The following is a 17,947-nucleotide window of genomic DNA, read 5'->3' as shown; positions in this document are numbered from 1 at the left end:
GATGTAAACATCTGTAAGGAAGATGATCATAGTGGACTGGAACTGATTTCTAAGAGTGAAGTTGTTAATTGAACTAAGTGGACAGACCAACTTCTGCAGATATTAACTTCTGTTCCTGTCTGGTAAAGCCTTCATGGTTTGGAGGATGTCCTCTTTTTCTTTCTTCTCAGTGTTTTGTTGGCAGAGGCTGGGAATGTCCATGAGTTTGGTGTCTGGATGGTCTGGTAGGAATGGAGTCAGTTATGTGGGTTTGATGCCTGAAGTTTTAGCTTTCGTATTTTCTGGGTTCTGTACTGCCTTAGTGTGTAACTCTGAACTTCATAGAACGTGTTAGCAAGTTCTCTTCACAGGGCAGCTAGGCAAAGCAATCCTTTTCCAGCCTGAGAACCAAGGACACCATTGCAGCTTCAGGCCCAAAAAGTGTAAACAGCAAATTGAGGAGAGCAATCTGGGAGGAGGGGACTTCCTAAGCTGAAGCTGAAATTGGACAATTAACCCCAATATGTAAATGAGCCAAAACTTACAGTATAAGTGGGAAAAGTCATGACCAGGAGTCCATCTTGAGTGGAGCCATGGCTCTTTTATTGCCCAATAAATACCTACTTTATTCCTTTAACTCTGTCCAGGCTGTGCTCCAGGTAGCCTCACTAGGCATCAGGTTTCTTTCTAGTGGCAGCACCTACTTGAGAGGATAGTCATCCTAGAAAAGTTATGTTCTTCAGCCTTGGAGATTTTCACCCCTTGTTTCCAAAAGGGATATTAAAATTAAAGACTCCTGAAGAGAAGTCATGCTCTGGGGAAGCGGGGGGCTTTACAGATGGGTATCAGGAGGAAAGTATGTGGGGGGAAAAGATAGAGCTTTTGTATAGGGGATATTTTAAAACCAGCACTGTTGGCCTCAAACAGCTCCAAGAGTGTGGGGTCACTTCTAATCAGACAGGAATGGAAGGGAACCAGTTTTGAGTTGTAGGAATGGAACTCCATCCCTTCTGATGTCTACAGTCTAAGTATGTGGTTTCTAAGCATTAGCTGTGTGTAGCCTTTTATCCCAGCAGAGGCAGTGGCATAAGAAATACACTCTGTTTATTCTGCTCAATGGATAGAGGCTAGTTCCTTCAGACAGTAATTAATATTCATTAAATAATGCTATGCAGATGCTACCAGGCATGGCTAGCTTCAAACTTGTCTCAAGGCTAGATGTTCACTAATTTATTGTAAGTGTAAGATCATCCTGTTTAAAGTGTGATGAATTTGTGTGGGACTTCTGAAAGGAAAGAGCACCCAGGAAGCTGAGAGAGTTTTGTATGCAGCACACACAGTGTTTTCAGCAACTCGGTGGTTCTGGAACTGTGCTGACAAGGGCACTTCTGGGAATATCACTGAAAAGGAAAAGCAACTGTGTTCATTCCAGCTTGCTAGAATGAGAGAGCAGGGGAGGCATGCAGCACATATAATTAAAGGATGGAAGTTGAAATGAGAAGAATATTGCACTGTAATTGTTAATATTGCACAAAGAGTAATGTCTTAATGTGGCCTTAATCCATAGTTTTGCCTACTGTTTATTTATGAAGTATATTGTCAGTGTTGGAATAGTCAGCACCATCTGACTCGCTGGCTTTGGAATATTAATCTAGCTTAGCTGTCTTAATTGAGCTCTGGGAAAAAGTAGTAATGACATTGAAAACTCAATTAGATATCTGAGTAACAAAAAACACGTGAGTGTTCAAATAAATATGGTTGTTTGTATAGATTATGTATTGTAGTTAGAGAGTTTTTATGATGACCGTTTCTTTTAATTGACAGTTCTTAACTTTTGGGAAAAGCGGGAAAATGGCATCAGAAGACATCACTAAGCTTGCAGAGTCACTTGCCAAAACCAAAGTGGGTGGTGGACAGTTGAGCTTCAAAGGCCAGAGCCTTAAACTCAACACAGCTGAAGATGGTAAGAGAAAATACCCCTGTGCTTTGAAAGCATCTCCCTGAAGTTGTCAAATCTTGTGCTAAACTTTCTGCTAATCCTGCAGGGACTGGTTGTCATAACATATCTGTGGTGGAGGGGTCTGTCAGCTACAGCTGCTCCTGCTAGGGATGTTTCCTGCCCTTCTGGTACCCTGCTTCCACCTAGTGCCCTGGCAGTGCTGCAGCTGTTGTAACTGGGGTTGGGGTGCCTGGTTTGCAGGTGTTGTTTTCTTGGTGCTCTCTCTAAGTGCTTTTGACAATTACTGGGCGTTAGAAGTCAGTGCTCCTTTTAAGAACAGTAAATGAGTGTATCACAGCTCTTGGAACGAGAGGTGCACAGAGCAATGGGCTGATGTGTTAGCCTGCTGCAGTAGTTCACCTTCTCTCTGTCCTGTTGCTGTATGTGTGTTTCACAGTAAGTCTTACAGTGGCTGCTAATGTAAATATCTGGAGAAAATGTATGTATTAGATCAACATTTGTCACACCAAGAAAAACAGCATGTTTTTCAGAGGTTATTTGCTATAGTATATAGCAAATAATGTATATAGCATATATACTATATAGTTTTTAGTTTTTTGGGTTTTTTTGCTAATGCCAAAGGTGGAGCTTTTTTGTAGATTGGTTTAGTAGTTCAAAGGCACTGAGCTATGGGGAAAGGCCTTGGAGCTTGGGAACAATAGCAAATGCCCATTGGCAGGAGAGACTGCAGCTTGCTCCTTTGCCTTGCATAGGATTACTGCAGAGCTAAATTGTTCCACTCTGACATGTTTGCTAAACAGACATTACTTCTACCAGTCAGTGGAAGCTTTATCCTGTTGATGTGACACCAATGCTCATCAGCTTTTAACTTAGTCTCTGCACTTCTACAGGGACATTCACTCTAGCTTTTAAAGCATGTGCTGAATGGCAGAAGAATTTTATTTGGGAAGTAAAGAAACTGACTTTTGCAAATTGGAGGATGGCTATCAGGATAGAACATAGAATGTAATAGAACAGTAGAATTATGAAAAGGCAGGGTAGGGAGTGGAGAGTGTCCTTTCTGGTGAGCTGACACTTCAGCTCTATTCCCATTGCTGTTTCAGGTGTTGTTTTAGCTGTTTTTGCTAGAGGTTGAGCAAGTTTTACTGGATTTCAGAGGGTTACTGTGGTAACCAAGACAATGGTTAAAAGACCAACTAGATTATCTGCTTCTTGCAGCTGAAGAAGTGATCAAGCAAATTGAGGAATTTGATGGCCTGGAAGCCTTGCGCCTGGAAGGCAACACAGTGGGAGTGGAGGCAGCAAAAGTTATTGCCAAGGCCTTGGAGAAGAAAAGTGAGCTCAAGGTGAGATTCTTAAGTCGGGGGGTAGTCAAGGGGAAGAAATAATGTGGAAATACGGAAGGCCTGTCTAGGCTCTTCTTGCAGAAACCTGCCTTGAGTTACCTCTGAAGCTTGCTTGGTGGCTCTTCCAGGAAGAAAAGCAATCTTAGGAAAATACAGCCTAACTTGGAGACTTTGGGATAATGGGAATACCTTTGGCATCCCTAACCTCCTGTGGAGAAGGCTTCCAATCTTAAATCTGGGAAGCTGTGTGAGAAAGGGTCTCTATGAAGGCAGCATCTGTAAACAAAGCCATGGCAACAAAATTATCAGTTCAAATGAAGTTCTCTGAAAAACTGAGTAGAATCTTCTGGAGAGTGAGTCTTCAGAGAATGTCTGAGTAGGGGGGAAATAATGGAGGAAATGCAACAGGAGGGTCATCTTTGCTCAAGCTATGTTTTCCTACTGTTGCTCTAGCCTAATGTTAAGGAGATGCTGTGCTACTAGAGGCACTGCACTATCCCCTGAAGGAGAGTGGTATGAGACATTGATAGGCATTAATCACCCAAATGTGGTTTTTCAAGTAAGTTCAGATTGTTGTGCTTCATACCTTAGTAAAATCTGCATTGCTAATGTATTCTTCTGTTTCCTGTTGGTTTTTTCAGTGGCAAATTTTCTCAGCAGAAAATAATTGAAGCTTGAACACAAACAAGAATTCTTGTATGATGTTTGTAGTGTGAATTTCAGTTACTTTGTCCTTGCAAGTGAAGTGATTGTAACAGTGATTCTTGCAGCTCTTTAGTACAATCAAATGACAACCCAAGGGAAGAGAAACAGCATTAAGCTGTCTCCAGTAATGTAAAGCATCTTGTATGTGTAAATGTTTATTACAGCTGAGTTGACCTAAATATTTTAGTGGGTTTTATCTGTATGCTTCTTATTTTAGAGGTGTCATTGGAGTGACATGTTCACAGGCAGGCTAAGGTCTGAGATCCCTCCTGCTTTGGTAAGTAAAAACTAGATCTGAGACTTCTAACTAATATAACCTCTTTTCTCACCTGTCATGCTTTTTGTGGGAGTCCATGTTTTGGTACAGAGCTGATCCTTCTCTGTGCTGGTAGTGCTAAATGTCTCAGAATAGGTGAGTGGTTCTCTTCTGCTCTTTCTGTATGAGATAGAGAGGAGTCAATTAAAGGTTAAATGTGAGTCCATTCTGGTGAAGGAGCTTTTCACTGGGAAAAACCATCTTCGTGACCCAACAGATAAAGTGAGAGCTAAGCTTTCTAAGTAAATCATATGGCTGTGTCTTCTAAGACTATTACAGAGCTTCTTGTCTCCTTGAGTCCTGTGAAACCAGAACATAGCTCAACATGGATGAAAACAGTATTTCTTTCAGCAGTGTAGAGCAGGAAATTCACTTTGAAAAGTATTTGACCTAAAGGGATGGGATAGTGTCTTGGTAACTGCTTAATGGTTATCTTTAGCTTAATTTGTGCACCTTCCTGTCTGGATTTAGCAGTAAACTTTTATTTCCCCATGCAGCTTTGCAGAATGTCTTCAAAGGGGAATTTTTTTTTGCAGCATCACTGTCATACCTAGCCACTGCAGTGATGCTGTCACTGTTAATCCATTCCCTGCCTCCCACTGCCATCTGTTTCCTTACAGATCTCTCTGGGGGATGCACTCATTGCTGCTGGAGCCCAGCTGGTGGAGCTGGACCTGAGTGACAATGCCTTTGGGCCCGACGGTGTGCGGGGCTTTGAGGCTCTGCTGAAGAGCCCTGCCTGCTACACCCTGCAGGAACTCAAGCTCAATAACTGTGGCATGGGCATTGGTGGTGGCAAGGTAAGGGTTATCTCCTCTTTGGGAATGAAGTTGGAAGCAATCTTTGGTGATGGCCAACTCCCCTGCTTAAGGCACCTACAAGTACACCAGGTTCTTCAAGCTTGGTCTAGTCAGGTTTTGAATATGGAGACTTCACAAGCTCTGTGAATAACCTAGCCCAGTTATTGAACAACCCTCACAGTAAAAAAGGGGAGTTTATGTTAAAATGGTGTTTTCCCTGCACTTTGTGTGCAGTTATCTGATTCTGCCTTCTTTATACCACCTTCTCTCCTTATCTTGTTGTTCTGGCTATTTTTACACATGGTTAATATGTCCCCCACAGCCTTTTCTTCTTCAGCATTAATCTCAGGGGTCAGTATTATCCTAGTGAGTAAAATTCTCCAGTTCTTCAATTGTCCTTGGCACCCTTTGCTGGACTTGCCCCAGTAAATCAATGTAGGAGCCTGGACACTGTGCTTGGATGCATTTCACAGGGCTAAGTAGAGAAGGATCTCTACTACTCTCTGAGAGTGCTTTTTCCCAGGGCAATCCAGTAGAATTCCTTTGCTTCAAGTGTGTATTGGTAGCTCATGGTCAACTTCCTACCCATATACACTTGCCTGATTAGAAGCAAAATGTTCTTGATGGCTCACTGTGTTTGTATTGCAAAATTATCATTTCTTGCCTGAGACCAGGGTGGAAGTGTTGCAGGCAGAGAGTTTTATTGTATACCTGTTGTAGAAACAGGTACCTGTCAGTGATGTCCAGAGTACGTCTCAAGAGGTGGGTCTATGAAACACAGTAGGATTCCTGTAGAGTGATATGCTGGGGGAGTGTAAGCTGCTTGTTTTATCTTTAGATATTGGCAGCTGCTCTGAAAGAGGGTCACAGGAAAACAAGTGCCCAGGGCAAGCCTCTTGCTTTAAAAATATTTGTGGCTGGCAGAAATCGTCTGGAGAATGATGGTGCCACTGCCCTGGCTGAAGCCTTCGGGGTGAGTATCCAACCAGAGCTGCTTTGACAGCAAATTGGAGCAAGGTATGATTCAGTGCTGGTGTTAAAGATGATGCACAGAGAGTTTGCCTCAGCTAGGAAGCAGGAGCTGCTGGTCTGTTCACTAAAGTCACCACGTTTCTTGCTGCTGAAACTGGAGTCTTCAACAAGTGGAATTAGAGTTGCTGACTGAGTGTTTTTGTGACCTGAATTTCCAAACACATAGCTAGTTGCTGTGTAAAGTAGTTACCTGAGGGAGAAATAGTCATCTCCTGGGTAATTTAATAGTCCTGTTCCTTTTCCTCTCTCTGTGCTAATGGTTGTTGACTGGCACTGGGGTGGGTATCCCAGCATGTTCTCATGAGTGCTGCTTTGCTCAGTCCTCTGGCAAAAGCAGCCTGGTGTTTTTGCTAAGATCATCTGGTCAGAGCTTGAAGTGTTGTCTGGATTTCTCCAGCTGTCACTGGTCCACTTGCACTTTTGTGGGAGGAAGACAATTCACTGTGATTGAGGCTACCTAATTCCCTCTTCATACCTCAGTTGTTGCTAGAAGTGATTCTGAATTACAATGCATATTGTCAGGTATACTAACAATGATATTGCAGGTTAAAGGTTGACTTTTTTCATAAAGAACTGCCTAGATGTGATTTTGATTAATCAGTAGTCATGGCAAAAATAAGACTTTTTGAATACTAGAGTTGTATAACAATGTGATTTGTGAGATTCAAGATTGAATGGCACTACCAAAATGGGGTTAATTACTGTGTTATGTGACATGCTGTTTAGTCCATAAACAATATTTGTACTAGGTTTCTTACATGTTTGCTTCTGTCGTCGGGGCAAAATGTAGATTGTAATTAGAAAATTAAAGTGGTGTGTGGTCTATTTCAGTGTTCTTGAACCACAGGTGAAGATCTCTTTAAGTTATTTAGAGTAGGCATATAGGACAATGATACTTGTGTCTCTTTGAATCAGGGCTTTTTATTTATCTGACACTTGCCATGTGTCTGTGATTTCACTTAGATTTGTGACAGAATTGCTGGTAAATAATTCACTGTAGAAGAACCAATGGAGTTTTGAAACTCAAAACAATTTTAAGTAAATCTAAGAGTGGAGCAGCATACTCTTGAGCTGAAGTTGAATTGAAGCTGAATGCTTTCTAAAAGCTTTTTTTTTTTTTGTCTGCATCCTTTCCCAGATCATTGGGACTCTAGAAGAGGTTCATATGCCACAGAATGGAATCAACCATCCTGGCATAACGGCACTGGCACAGGCCTTTGCTATCAACCCACTGCTTAAGGTTATAAACTTGAATGACAACACCTTCACAGAGAAAGGAGCGGTGGCCATGGCAGACGTGAGTTGTTTGAAGCAGTTGTTTCGGGTTTTGTCTCGAGTCTGGTTGGCATGAGCACCTTTGGGTTGGTGGAACCATGTCATGTTGCAGTAGGAAAGATGACATTTCAGAAGGAATAGGATGTTCACTTACTCGCATGTCCACTTTCACATCTGTGCTGTTTTGCTCTGCAGACTCTGAAGGCACTCCGTCAGATTGAGGTGATCAACTTTGGGGACTGCCTGGTGCGTTCCAAGGGCGCTGTTGCTATTGCTGATGCTGTTAAAGAAGGGCTGCATAAATTAAAGGTATTATCTGCTTGCTCTTCTGCTCTTTGCAAAAGTGCCAAGTTTTCCATTTCATGTTTCTCTGTTCATTCTCCTACTGCTACTGATTACTTTAAGATAGGATTCAGTCCCATTCAGGCTGTGTGCTCACAGCTGAAACCAACAGGCTGTGCTATGGGTCAGTGGCATCCCACCATCCAGTGAGGGCCGTGCTATGTGGAGGTGTACAAGTGAGCTCTTCAGGCTTTGCTTGATCTTTTTGCTGCTGTTGGCTCAACTCAGCGAGTGCTACTCAAGAAATCTGATCATAGAAGTACCTGCTATTAGAACTTCCCAGAGCTTCAAGAGTGGGGACTGACATGAAGGGGACTTCATGAGCAGCTTGTCTTTTCAGGATTTCATAGCTCATGCAGTTAATGCTTTTTCTTTGTTAGAGCATCAATCAAGGGTCCGAGTATTTTTAGTTTTTTGGTGATGCCACAGCCTCCTACATCAGTATTTGCACAGGACTTGAATCTGACAACATTCTGGATAGACTGAAGTCAAATTTGATAACATAAGCAAAGTAGGATCTTTAGAAACACCTGCCATGAGTCATAACTACCCTGAGACAGGTGTTGAACATGTGATTTCCTAATCTTGCAGTCAAAGACAAAAATTAACCTAATACCTACTTGTGTGTATGAACCTGGTATAGAAAGAAGTAGGTTCTTTGTGGTATGTGATCCCTTGCTTGGGCTTCTGCTGGTTCTATTGGAACTTGTCTGAATCTCTCAAGCAAACTTAAATAATGGGGTATTGAAATGAACAGACAGAAGTTAAGTCATTTTTCCCAGAGCAGAAATGGTTAAGGGAAGGTAGCATGAAGCAATTGCAGCTGATTCATTCTGTTCAAGGACTGCTTCCCTTCTCCTGTTAATATTCAATCCCTTCTCAGGAAGGGATTGATTGAGCACAGTGTGGAATGGTGGGGGATGGTGTCTGGCTGTTGAATTCCTTTACTCTTACTAGTCCACATGGTTTCTCTGCTGGCTGGCTCTGTCAGAAGTAGTACCACTCATGGCTTTTTTTTTGAAGGCCTTAACTTGCAACTGAGGTGTCAAAGGAAATGTGCAATCTGTTTAGTACAGTAGCTGCCCTTCTTCTGTTAGGCTTACCAGAGTGGGAGTTTTGGAGTGCTCTTGAGACCCTTGATAAGTGAAGATCTCCATTCAGCTGACTGCTAAGGACTGAAATGTCTGCTACCTTTTAGGTGAGCAGTGATTTGTAGGTATTTTAAAATTGCCACCTTTAATAGTGCTGCTCTTAGCCACCAGTATGTTTCAAAATTCCCCTTTCAAGTATATGAGGTAGGAATATGTCAGGCTTTATTTTCAATTAATAACACTTTTTTTTTTCTGGGAGCCTTTTCAGTTGAGTCTTTATAGGACACTTGTGAGGACATGAAATTTATGGATACGATAAATCTTCATAGGAATTCTGCAGACAAAATGTTCTTTTGCATTTTTAGGAACTGAATTTGTCTTTCTGTGAGATCAAGCGAGATGCTGCTCTGACTGTTGCTGAAGCTATTGAAGATAAGACAGAGTTGGAGAAGTTGGATCTCAATGGTATGTAGGTTTGCTGGATCAAAGTATGTATAGTTTGATTCTGATCAGAAGCCACTAGGAAGAATGTTGACAGAACCATATATTCTATTCTTGGAATCGTCAGCATATAAAAACCAATACTCAGTAGCTGAACTTGCATGACCTTGGGACAGGAAATGGTTAGATCTTGAAAATTTTCTTAAACCATGAACTCAGTTAATTGGTAAGCACTTTTGGTACACCTGATAAGGTGGAGAGATTAGGCTGGTACCTATACCTGTTTTCAGTAAAGCTTAATTATTCAGTTCTAGCTCAGATATGTCATACCTGTAAACAAAAACCTTTGTGTGCAGCTCTGCAGAAGATGTGAGAACTTTGACTTTGTTGGCTTTTGCTGTTCATACCTTGGGTCACTGCATTTCACTGGTGCTGTGTGTCCTTGTTTTAGAATCACTAAGAACAAGACCTGTTTAGAGAAATAACAAACTTCTCAAACTCTGAAGTATTAGGGGATTTTCATCTCCAGCCATTGTGTAATGCTGCTGAAATTTGTTTAACTGTTTGATTCTGTCTGAGAAGTGCAGTTTATGTTGCTGCCTCTAAGGTGTTGTGCAGAAATGGCATGTAACTGTTTGATTTCAGAAACAAGAGATAGACAAGAATATACAGCTAAGTCCTCAAGAACAAACTTGTGTGCATCTGTCAAGTCCACTCCCTTTCCTCTGTCAACCTAGGTAACTGTCTGGGAGAAGAGGTGTGTGAGCAGCTCCATGAGATCCTTGAAGGCTTCAATATGGCGTCAGTACTGGGATCTTTGAGGTAGGCATGGTACCAGAGTTGAAATCAGAAGTTTTCTGACTATTTTCATCAACTCTTTCATTGACCTATCTCATTTTAAAATAAGAACTCTCTCATTGCTGGTGGATGTTGATCTGAGTGTGGAGCACAGCCAAGGATGTGTCTTAAACTTGTCTTGTTTTCATTGATGGACTTACCTCAACATAAGTAACTGATGGTGTTTGTTGATCTTTTCTTGCTGTTCTCAGCTGGGTGACTGATGGCTGAGTGTCCTCTTGGTGTGTTGTAGGTGAGATGTGCCTCTTGCAGTAGGACTTTGAGGAGAGGCTCTTTTGTTCTGGAAAAGTTTTGAGTTCCAGTGTACAGGAATTCCAGGTGTGTAATTAATGGAATGTGTAACATTCTAACCTTAGTGATGATGAAGGGGAGGAGGATGATGATGAGGAGGAGGAAGATGAAGATGAGGAGGAGGAAGAGGAGGAGGAACAGCAACAGCTGAAGGAGAGAGGAGCAGAAGAGCAGGAGTCACTGACTCCTAAGAAGATAATTGATTCACAGGTAAGCTTACTGCCAGATGGATTTTGGTTTCATCAGCTGGAGAAGAGTAAAGAAGGAAATGAGATTGTGGAGTCTGAACTTGAAGTGCTGACAGGCAATCACATTCCTGCATGGGCTGGCACTGTTGTACCAGGGAGATAACATTCAGGAAATAAAATGGATTAGTTGAAAAATGTGTTTTGTTAAGGTGGGCATGTTGTACGTATGCGTGGAGGGAAAGGCTGAGTAGTGGTTGTAGTAAAAGTCTTCCATGTTCAGGAGGTGGTGGGGACCTTGTACATGCAGTGCCATGCCCTCGTGCTAGCACATCCTGGCCACTGCAGCTCTGGGCTTAGGTCAGCCTCAGGCTGTTTTCAAACAGAACAGGTTCTGGCCTGGTATAGCTGTGCCCTGAGCTGTCCCATCTGCTCTTGCTGAACCAATTTATTTACTTCCAAGAATAAACTTGAGATGGATTCCACCTGTTTCAGGCTTCAACTCCAGTGCCATCTCCTCCTGTGGATGTTGCCACGTTCCTTGCTTTCCCATCACCAGAGAAGCTGCTGCGACTAGGACCAAAGTGCTCTGTGCTCATAGCTCAGCAGGTGGGTGAGCTGGTGTTTGTCTGGGCTTGATTTTTTTCTCAAACTTGTTTAATTGCCAGAGGTGATAACTTGACCTAGATTTGCATCTTTTCTCCAGTGATCCCAAAGAACCTTATGGAAGCAGATGATGCAGCTAATGCTTAAACTGGCATCAGAGCTTCTACATAAAATAATTGTGTTTGTGTTGCTGTGCCTTGTGATATGGCCAAGGCAAAGCTGATGTCAGTCAGCTGAAGAGTAATTCTTTCCACAGCCCTAGCAGACACCCATGTTGTGTAGCTGTCTAGCAGTTAACTGATCTCTATTTTTCTCCTCTTTCAGACAGATACATCTGATGTAGAGAAAGTAGTTACAACCCTCCTAAGGATATCCTCCGTCTTCAAAGATGAGGCCCCAGTGAAAACAGCGGTGCATGAAACAACAGGTGATTGGGCCTTTCTTCACTTTGTTGTGTGAGCTGGTTCAGTGCCACAGACACCCCTTCAAGGTGGACAAGGCCCCTGTGAGCTGGCCATTGGGCCTTTTTGTCCCTGGCAGATAACAAAGTGCCAAGCTGTGCCCTCCTGTTGTGTAGAGTGGAAGATTCATTCTGAACCTGGCATATTTTGTGGTGCCAAAGCCTGTCTCTGTTGTAGTGGCCCAATGCTGCCCTTACTGCATCTTCTTGATGCTGGGCTGTCCATAGCCAGTAGTTCTGTGTTTTAAGGCCAGTTACCTTTACAAGGCTGTTTGTTTAAAAAGTGTTTTGCAGGAAGTGCCTCCCTAGTGTAGTGTTACAAGATTGTGAAGAGAGAACTCCTAGTTGATGTCTCTTTTCTTTAATTTCTTCAGGAAGCAGAGATTTCCAGCACAGGGCAAGACACAGAAACCAACCTTCAAAGGGACCATTTCTCACACTATATTGGAGTAGTAGTTTGGGTTAGGTCTGATTAGTCTGTGGACTACTACTGTATCCCTTCATGGTTTTGTTTGGAAATAGGAATTTCCAAACAGTCCTGGGCATCTGGCCATTGCCTTTCATCTTTTTCCAATTCCCTAGCAGTTCAATTCTCCTACACCATATTGTGCAAAGGAATTGGATCAATTATTTTGAAGACCACTTAAAGTGGTGTACTGTGCATTTCCCTAGTTTGGAATTCACAGACATGGTGAAACTGTTTTACAAACAGTAACACAACAGCTCTCTGCAGTTGGTTAAGGGTTGAATCAGTGAAAAATACCTTGGCTCATACCTGTTATGAGTTGTCTCCAGTAAAAAGTGGAACAAAGGCTATTACCATCATCTCAAGTGTTTGTTTACCTATTTATTCCTGCTTCTTCAGGAAAGGTAGAACCTGGCAATTACTTCCCTTCCATAAAAGCAGCCATCAGCTGACAGTGAGGGCCCTGGTTAATGTCTGGTGCTGTTCTACAGCCACTCTAGTGAATTCTGCCCATTCTAAGAAAACAATTGTCAGAGGTCAGAAATGGGTTGCCACCTTGTACACATGAGAGATTAAAGCACTGGTTGGCCCATTGTTTGTGGCATAGTATTGGTCCTGAGGGAGCCCAGAAAACAGCTGAACAAACTCTCATTGTGTTCTCTCATTGTTTGTGGTTTCAAATGAAAGGTGAATTGTTGCTGGCCTTAAAGAAGTCAAGGCTCTGCCTCTTGATGAGCTCTAGCTCATCTGCTTATGTTTGTATGCATGTATACACAGCATGCATGCTCAAATGCACTGAGCAGGGCAGCTGGTGGTGCATAGGACTGGGGGTATTGCATATGAAACTTGGCAGTGTGGGAATTCTCATGTGGCCTTTGTGGTTTTGCTGGATGTTTTAAAATGTTTTTCCTCCTTTATACTTAAGGGGTTTTACCTGTCTTAATGTTTCAGAGCTTATAGCTACAGAGACAAATGAAATCTTAACAGATACCGTGTCACAAAACCCATTTAACAGCTGAGTTTCTGTATGATCCATTTTAATCTTAAAATCCATAAATGTCCTTTTTCTGTGTTGATTAAACTAATGTGCTTATCTCTTTTTAGATGCCTTGATGAAAAAAGCCTTCAGTTCTGCCACATTTAATTCAGATGCATTCATCTCAAACCTCTTGGTCCACATGGGACTACTGAAGGTGAGGAAGCAGGAAAGAGTTAAGTCATGGTCTGTTTAGGCTGTTGAAGGCCAGACTGGCAGGATTTTGGGTCATTATGTTGCCATGGAAGCAGCTGGGTGCCTCTGCATGCCTGATGTCCAGGGACAATGGAAGTCTGCAATTTGCAGTTTCTGCTGGACCTGCAAGGTTGCATTAGGATGAAAGATGTGTCTCCTTTTTGTACATGTCCTGCTTAATGTGCTCTGCATTCTCAGTCATTCCCTGAAGGTAGGCAGGCTCAGGTAGGGCAGTAATGCTGCTGCTGGGCTGTGGTGTCTACAAAAGCTGTGCCAATGTTAGTAGTTATTGGGGTCCTTTAGGGCATTTCTTGAGAGCGTGTTCCCAAAAATGTGTATCATCTGCTTATGCCAGATCAATGGCATTCAACTTCCATGCTTTGGGGACTCTTTGTCAAATGCTAGTGTTAAGTAATTAGTTGCAAGGAATAAACTTACTGTGAGAAGATGGAGGGTCAGTAGGAAGCCTGTGATTTTCATAGAATTAGTGGCTTTATTTTCAGTGAGGTGACTGTGGAGGGCTTCTGTCTGCAAAGCCTTAAATGCCTTTGCCTGCTTGTACTGCAAGGGTTAGTGTTTCTCACTGCCTCAAGACCTGGAAGCTGAGAATGTAAACTTGGACTAAGACTATTCTAACCTACAGAAAAGCCATAATCTGTTATAGCAGCCTGCAGGTTTATGAATGTCCTTCTGGTAGTATCCACCTTGGCATTCAGACCGTCATTGGCATGTGTGGATATGACTTCATTTCCTAAAAATCAGTTTTGCCTCTCCCTGCATTCATTGTATACTGGACCAGCACTGAGCTTCCCACTTCGCAGAAAGGTCAGTGGAACCCAAGGTGGTATTCAGTTCTGCAGAATGTCGGTTTTGGGGACTGCCATCTACCTCTTGCCCATATGGAAAATAGCAATATGCATGAGGCACAAAGCACAAAGCTGTGCTCCTGAAGAATTCTTTCAGGCCAGGAAGTGGCGCTGATGATAAAGCCCAGGAGGATCAGCTTGCTGATTCACATCTGTGATGTGCCCAGTTCATCCCCAGTCCCCTGCCTGTGGAGAAGGGGCATACTCCATTTTCAGTCCTGTGTAGTAGGAAGCATGTGAGCAACAGATACGCTTAATACTGTGAACTCCTAGGTCATACAGCAGGAACACAGGTCTGGGCCCTGTCTGCAGAGTGAAGAGTTTTGTTGAAATGCCAGTAGAGAAATAAATGAAAACAATGTAAGAGTTGGGATATGCAGGGTAGCATCACATTAGGAGTAAGAATAACTTACGCATCATGTAAGTAAGGAAGTGACTGTTGGCCTTACCTTGCACGTAACTGTGAGACCAGTTCTGGGAACACTGCATCAGGTTCTGGAGGGAGCCTGTCAAAGAGCTGGAGGTGGTATAAAAATGAGCTACAGAATAATACAATAAAAATTGTTAAGGCAACTGAATTCGTTATGGACTGAAGGCTGGTGAAATTCCTCAGGAGAACACTTAGACACAGAGCCTCTGAGAAGATTTGGCTGTTTCACTTGCAGGTTCACTACTTCCCTTTCCCTGTTAGTACTACTGTCAGTTGATGTTGATAAGTACTAGAATGTTCTTGATGCATTATTTCAGGTGCTGGGAGACTATGGAATTGGCTACCTTTGTCTTGTACTTAATCTAGTGACCTTCTCTCCTTCGTTGTGTGGGAGCACCTCATTCAGCAGAGAATTCCTTGTCTGTGAATTGCAGTGGGTTAAATCAAATCCCAGTTGTCTGATGTCTGATTTCTTGTCCATTTCTCAGAGTGAAGAGAAGATCAAAACTGTACCAAGCCTCTATGGAATTCTTATGACCTTGAACCATATGGTCCAGCAGGATTATTTCCCTAAATCCCTGGCCCCAGTTCTCTCAGCTTTTGTTACAAAGTGAGTATTGTATTTGCCATGCAGTCTTCTCTGTGGGAGCTTGTGCAACTGTTTGAGGGTTAATAGCTACATGTAAGCTGTTGTGAAAGCCCACTGAATGTCTGTTCTGAAAGTGAGAATTAACAGCTTAATAGGCCTCTATTTTATCTTGTTTACTGCACTATGTGAGGTTCAGAGTTAAAAAAGTCCTAAAGAGGGAAAAGTGGAAAGTTGGCTTTGCAAGGAAGTGGCTCTGAAGGAGAGACTGCTAATGCCTCTCACAGAAGAGCTGTTTTGAGCTTAAGGAAACCTGCTGGGTTTCTGGCCACTGCATGAGTGAACTGTGCATACACTGGATCTAACTATGCCCTCCAAGTCTTCCTTCAGAGTTCAGTGGGTCAGCAGAGCTCTGCCAGAGGTGTCATGCTGTGTGACACTGAACACCAGCAGATGAAAACTGCAAAACACAAAGACTGAATTTACTTTTAAATTAAACTTCCAACTGTGACAGCAACAAAGTTAGTGATTTTTCTGAGAACTGAATGGGGAGCATAAGTACTGAAGAAGCTGCTTTTACTGACTGCCTGTACTGAATGTTGTTACTTCCACAATAGGTATAGAACCAACCCCTGCCCCCACCAGCTTTAGCTTTTTTAATGTCTTAAATGGCTATGGAAACCATATCTCTACTGAATTAAATCAGTGTCAACTTCAGCATTGATGAGATTTAGGGGGGAAAACCCCACCAAATAGATTTACAATAGGATTGCATACTACTGTTCAACAGTCAGAGGAGAAGCAGTCCAAAAATGTCACTCCAGGCAAAACAGCAGAGGCCTGAAATCTGTTTGGAGCTTGGTGGCTGGCTCAGCATGGACCATGTGCTGTGTAGGGTGAGAGCAGCTTTTTAGCAGGCTCCAGAATGAGGTTTAAGCCTTCCTGAATTTCATGGTATAAGGGTTGGCAGCAGCTGCTTAGGATCCCTTGCTGGTGAAAGGTGGAGGCATTAGATAGTTGTGGTCAGTATGAAACATTGTCTTGGTTTGGAAAGACAGGAGTCTGCTAAGGAAGGCAGGAGCCTCCCCTGAAATGGAGAATGTAAACCCTCCCCACCCCTCCGAATTGCTATAATTTTAAGTTAAGGGTCTCTCAGGCAAAAATATGGGAGCAGGAAATAACAGTTCTTTAATAGGGAAGAAATAAAAAGAATAAAATAAACAATGCAGTACACTAAAACAACACTGACAGAGTCAGAACCCAACCTGACACCCTGTTGGTCAGGGTGTGGGTGGTAGTCCGATTGAAAATGTGGCTGCAGCCCTCTGAAGTATCAGGTGTGGTTCTGTTGGAGCAAGGAGGATCTGCAGAGAAGGATGTATTCTTTCCTCTGAAGATCCAGTGGAGGAAGAGGCAGCTGCTGTTCCTCTGGGGAATCTTGTGGAGAAAACCCGCTGGAGTTTTAGAATCTCAGACTATATCGGGGTAGCAGTGCTTGGCTCCTCCCTCTGGGTGGAGCATCTCACAATGGGATGTTATAGTTCTTATCAGTCATGCACTGATATTCAATAGTCTGTTATCAGCAGAGGTCCCCTCCCAGGGAGGTGTGAATGTGGTCACTCAAAGAGAGAGATAAGGCAAACTGCCCACTTGACAAGGTAATCTGCCATACAGATGGTAATGGAAAACATCTTGCATTGCAATCTTCAACAAACATGGACAGTAGGAATGCAGTCAGATACTGCTAGTCTGTCTTGGTCCTGCTGGGCTTGGAAGCTGGCCAGCTGTGATGGGGGGAAGGAATTTTTCCAAGCATTGGTGTGGCTGAAGCTGTCAAAACTGATATGGACACAAACCATACTAATGTCAGTTTTGGAAAATAAAGCATCTTGTTTACACATGTGCTAACTGGAGGCCCTTCTTGTGGATCACTTTGCCTGCTGCCTTTTCTCTTTGTGTTGATCAGGTTAAGGCCAGTGACCATGTGCTTTACCAACTGAACAAATATTCCTCCAACTCAATCAATATAGGTTTAAGCAAGAAGTACCAGGACTTGCCATATCACTGAATTTCTGCTGTTTCCTACACTGCTGCCTTGCTCTTATTGGTCAAGTCCCAGCCCTCAAAATGGAATTTAATTGCTGGAAGCTGAGAGTACAGGAGAAAGACTTTAGTTCAGGGCATTTGACTGTCCTAATTGTTTATGTCAAGTAGCAATGCCCAGAGTAGCCTCTTAATTCTAAGTGTCCTAGCACATTTTGTTCAGAAAAGACACTTGTCTCCCCTCTTCCTGTACATGTGCATGTAGGCTTTTCTCAAAAAATGTTTTTAAGCTGTAGCTGATAAAATAAATAGTAAAATTTTGGTCTTCATGAATTCATCAACAACAACCCTATTGAAGCCAGAGCCAGCATTTCACTACAAGAATAAGAGGGGGAGAGTCTTGTTGGAAGTATGGGACTGTTCATAGGCTCTGTAGAAGCTGAGTGAGAGCTGAGAGCCTCCCTTAGTGGAAGGCAGATCTTCCTGCATTCCTATGGTATGGGCCAGTGCCAATCTAAGCCTCCACTGGCCCTGATGCTATGAAATGCTCGGAGCTGAAGTCTTCTGCTTTACAAACTTGTTGCAAGCTGTGATTTTGTCCTGTGCTGCATAATGAAGTCTATACTAGATACAAGCAA

General features: G+C 42.8%; 1 protein-coding gene across 1 annotated transcript in view; it reads left to right on the top strand.

The window, feature by feature from the left end:
• Window positions 1-17,947, top strand: part of RANGAP1 (Ran GTPase activating protein 1) — a 22,437-nt gene that overhangs the window by 175 nt on the left and 4,315 nt on the right. Inside the window, exons 2-15 of the mRNA XM_005421867.3 lie at window positions 1,804-1,942; window positions 3,158-3,285; window positions 4,208-4,267; window positions 4,927-5,106; window positions 5,945-6,079; window positions 7,277-7,435; window positions 7,609-7,722; window positions 9,212-9,311; window positions 10,025-10,109; window positions 10,502-10,646; window positions 11,117-11,230; window positions 11,552-11,654; window positions 13,258-13,346; window positions 15,169-15,290. Coding sequence (XP_005421924.1) covers window positions 1,831-1,942; window positions 3,158-3,285; window positions 4,208-4,267; window positions 4,927-5,106; window positions 5,945-6,079; window positions 7,277-7,435; window positions 7,609-7,722; window positions 9,212-9,311; window positions 10,025-10,109; window positions 10,502-10,646; window positions 11,117-11,230; window positions 11,552-11,654; window positions 13,258-13,346; window positions 15,169-15,290 — 1,646 coding nt within the window. The 5' untranslated portion in view covers window positions 1,804-1,830. The remainder of the gene's footprint in view (window positions 1-1,803; window positions 1,943-3,157; window positions 3,286-4,207; window positions 4,268-4,926; window positions 5,107-5,944; window positions 6,080-7,276; window positions 7,436-7,608; window positions 7,723-9,211; window positions 9,312-10,024; window positions 10,110-10,501; window positions 10,647-11,116; window positions 11,231-11,551; window positions 11,655-13,257; window positions 13,347-15,168; window positions 15,291-17,947) is intronic.

Source organism: Geospiza fortis, unplaced genomic scaffold, assembly GCF_000277835.1.
Source record: "Geospiza fortis unplaced genomic scaffold, GeoFor_1.0 scaffold173, whole genome shotgun sequence".
NCBI classification, from domain to species: Eukaryota; Metazoa; Chordata; class Aves; order Passeriformes; family Thraupidae; genus Geospiza; species Geospiza fortis.
Note: the sequence above shows the minus strand (reverse complement) of the source record. Positions and strands in the feature narration are given on the sequence as shown.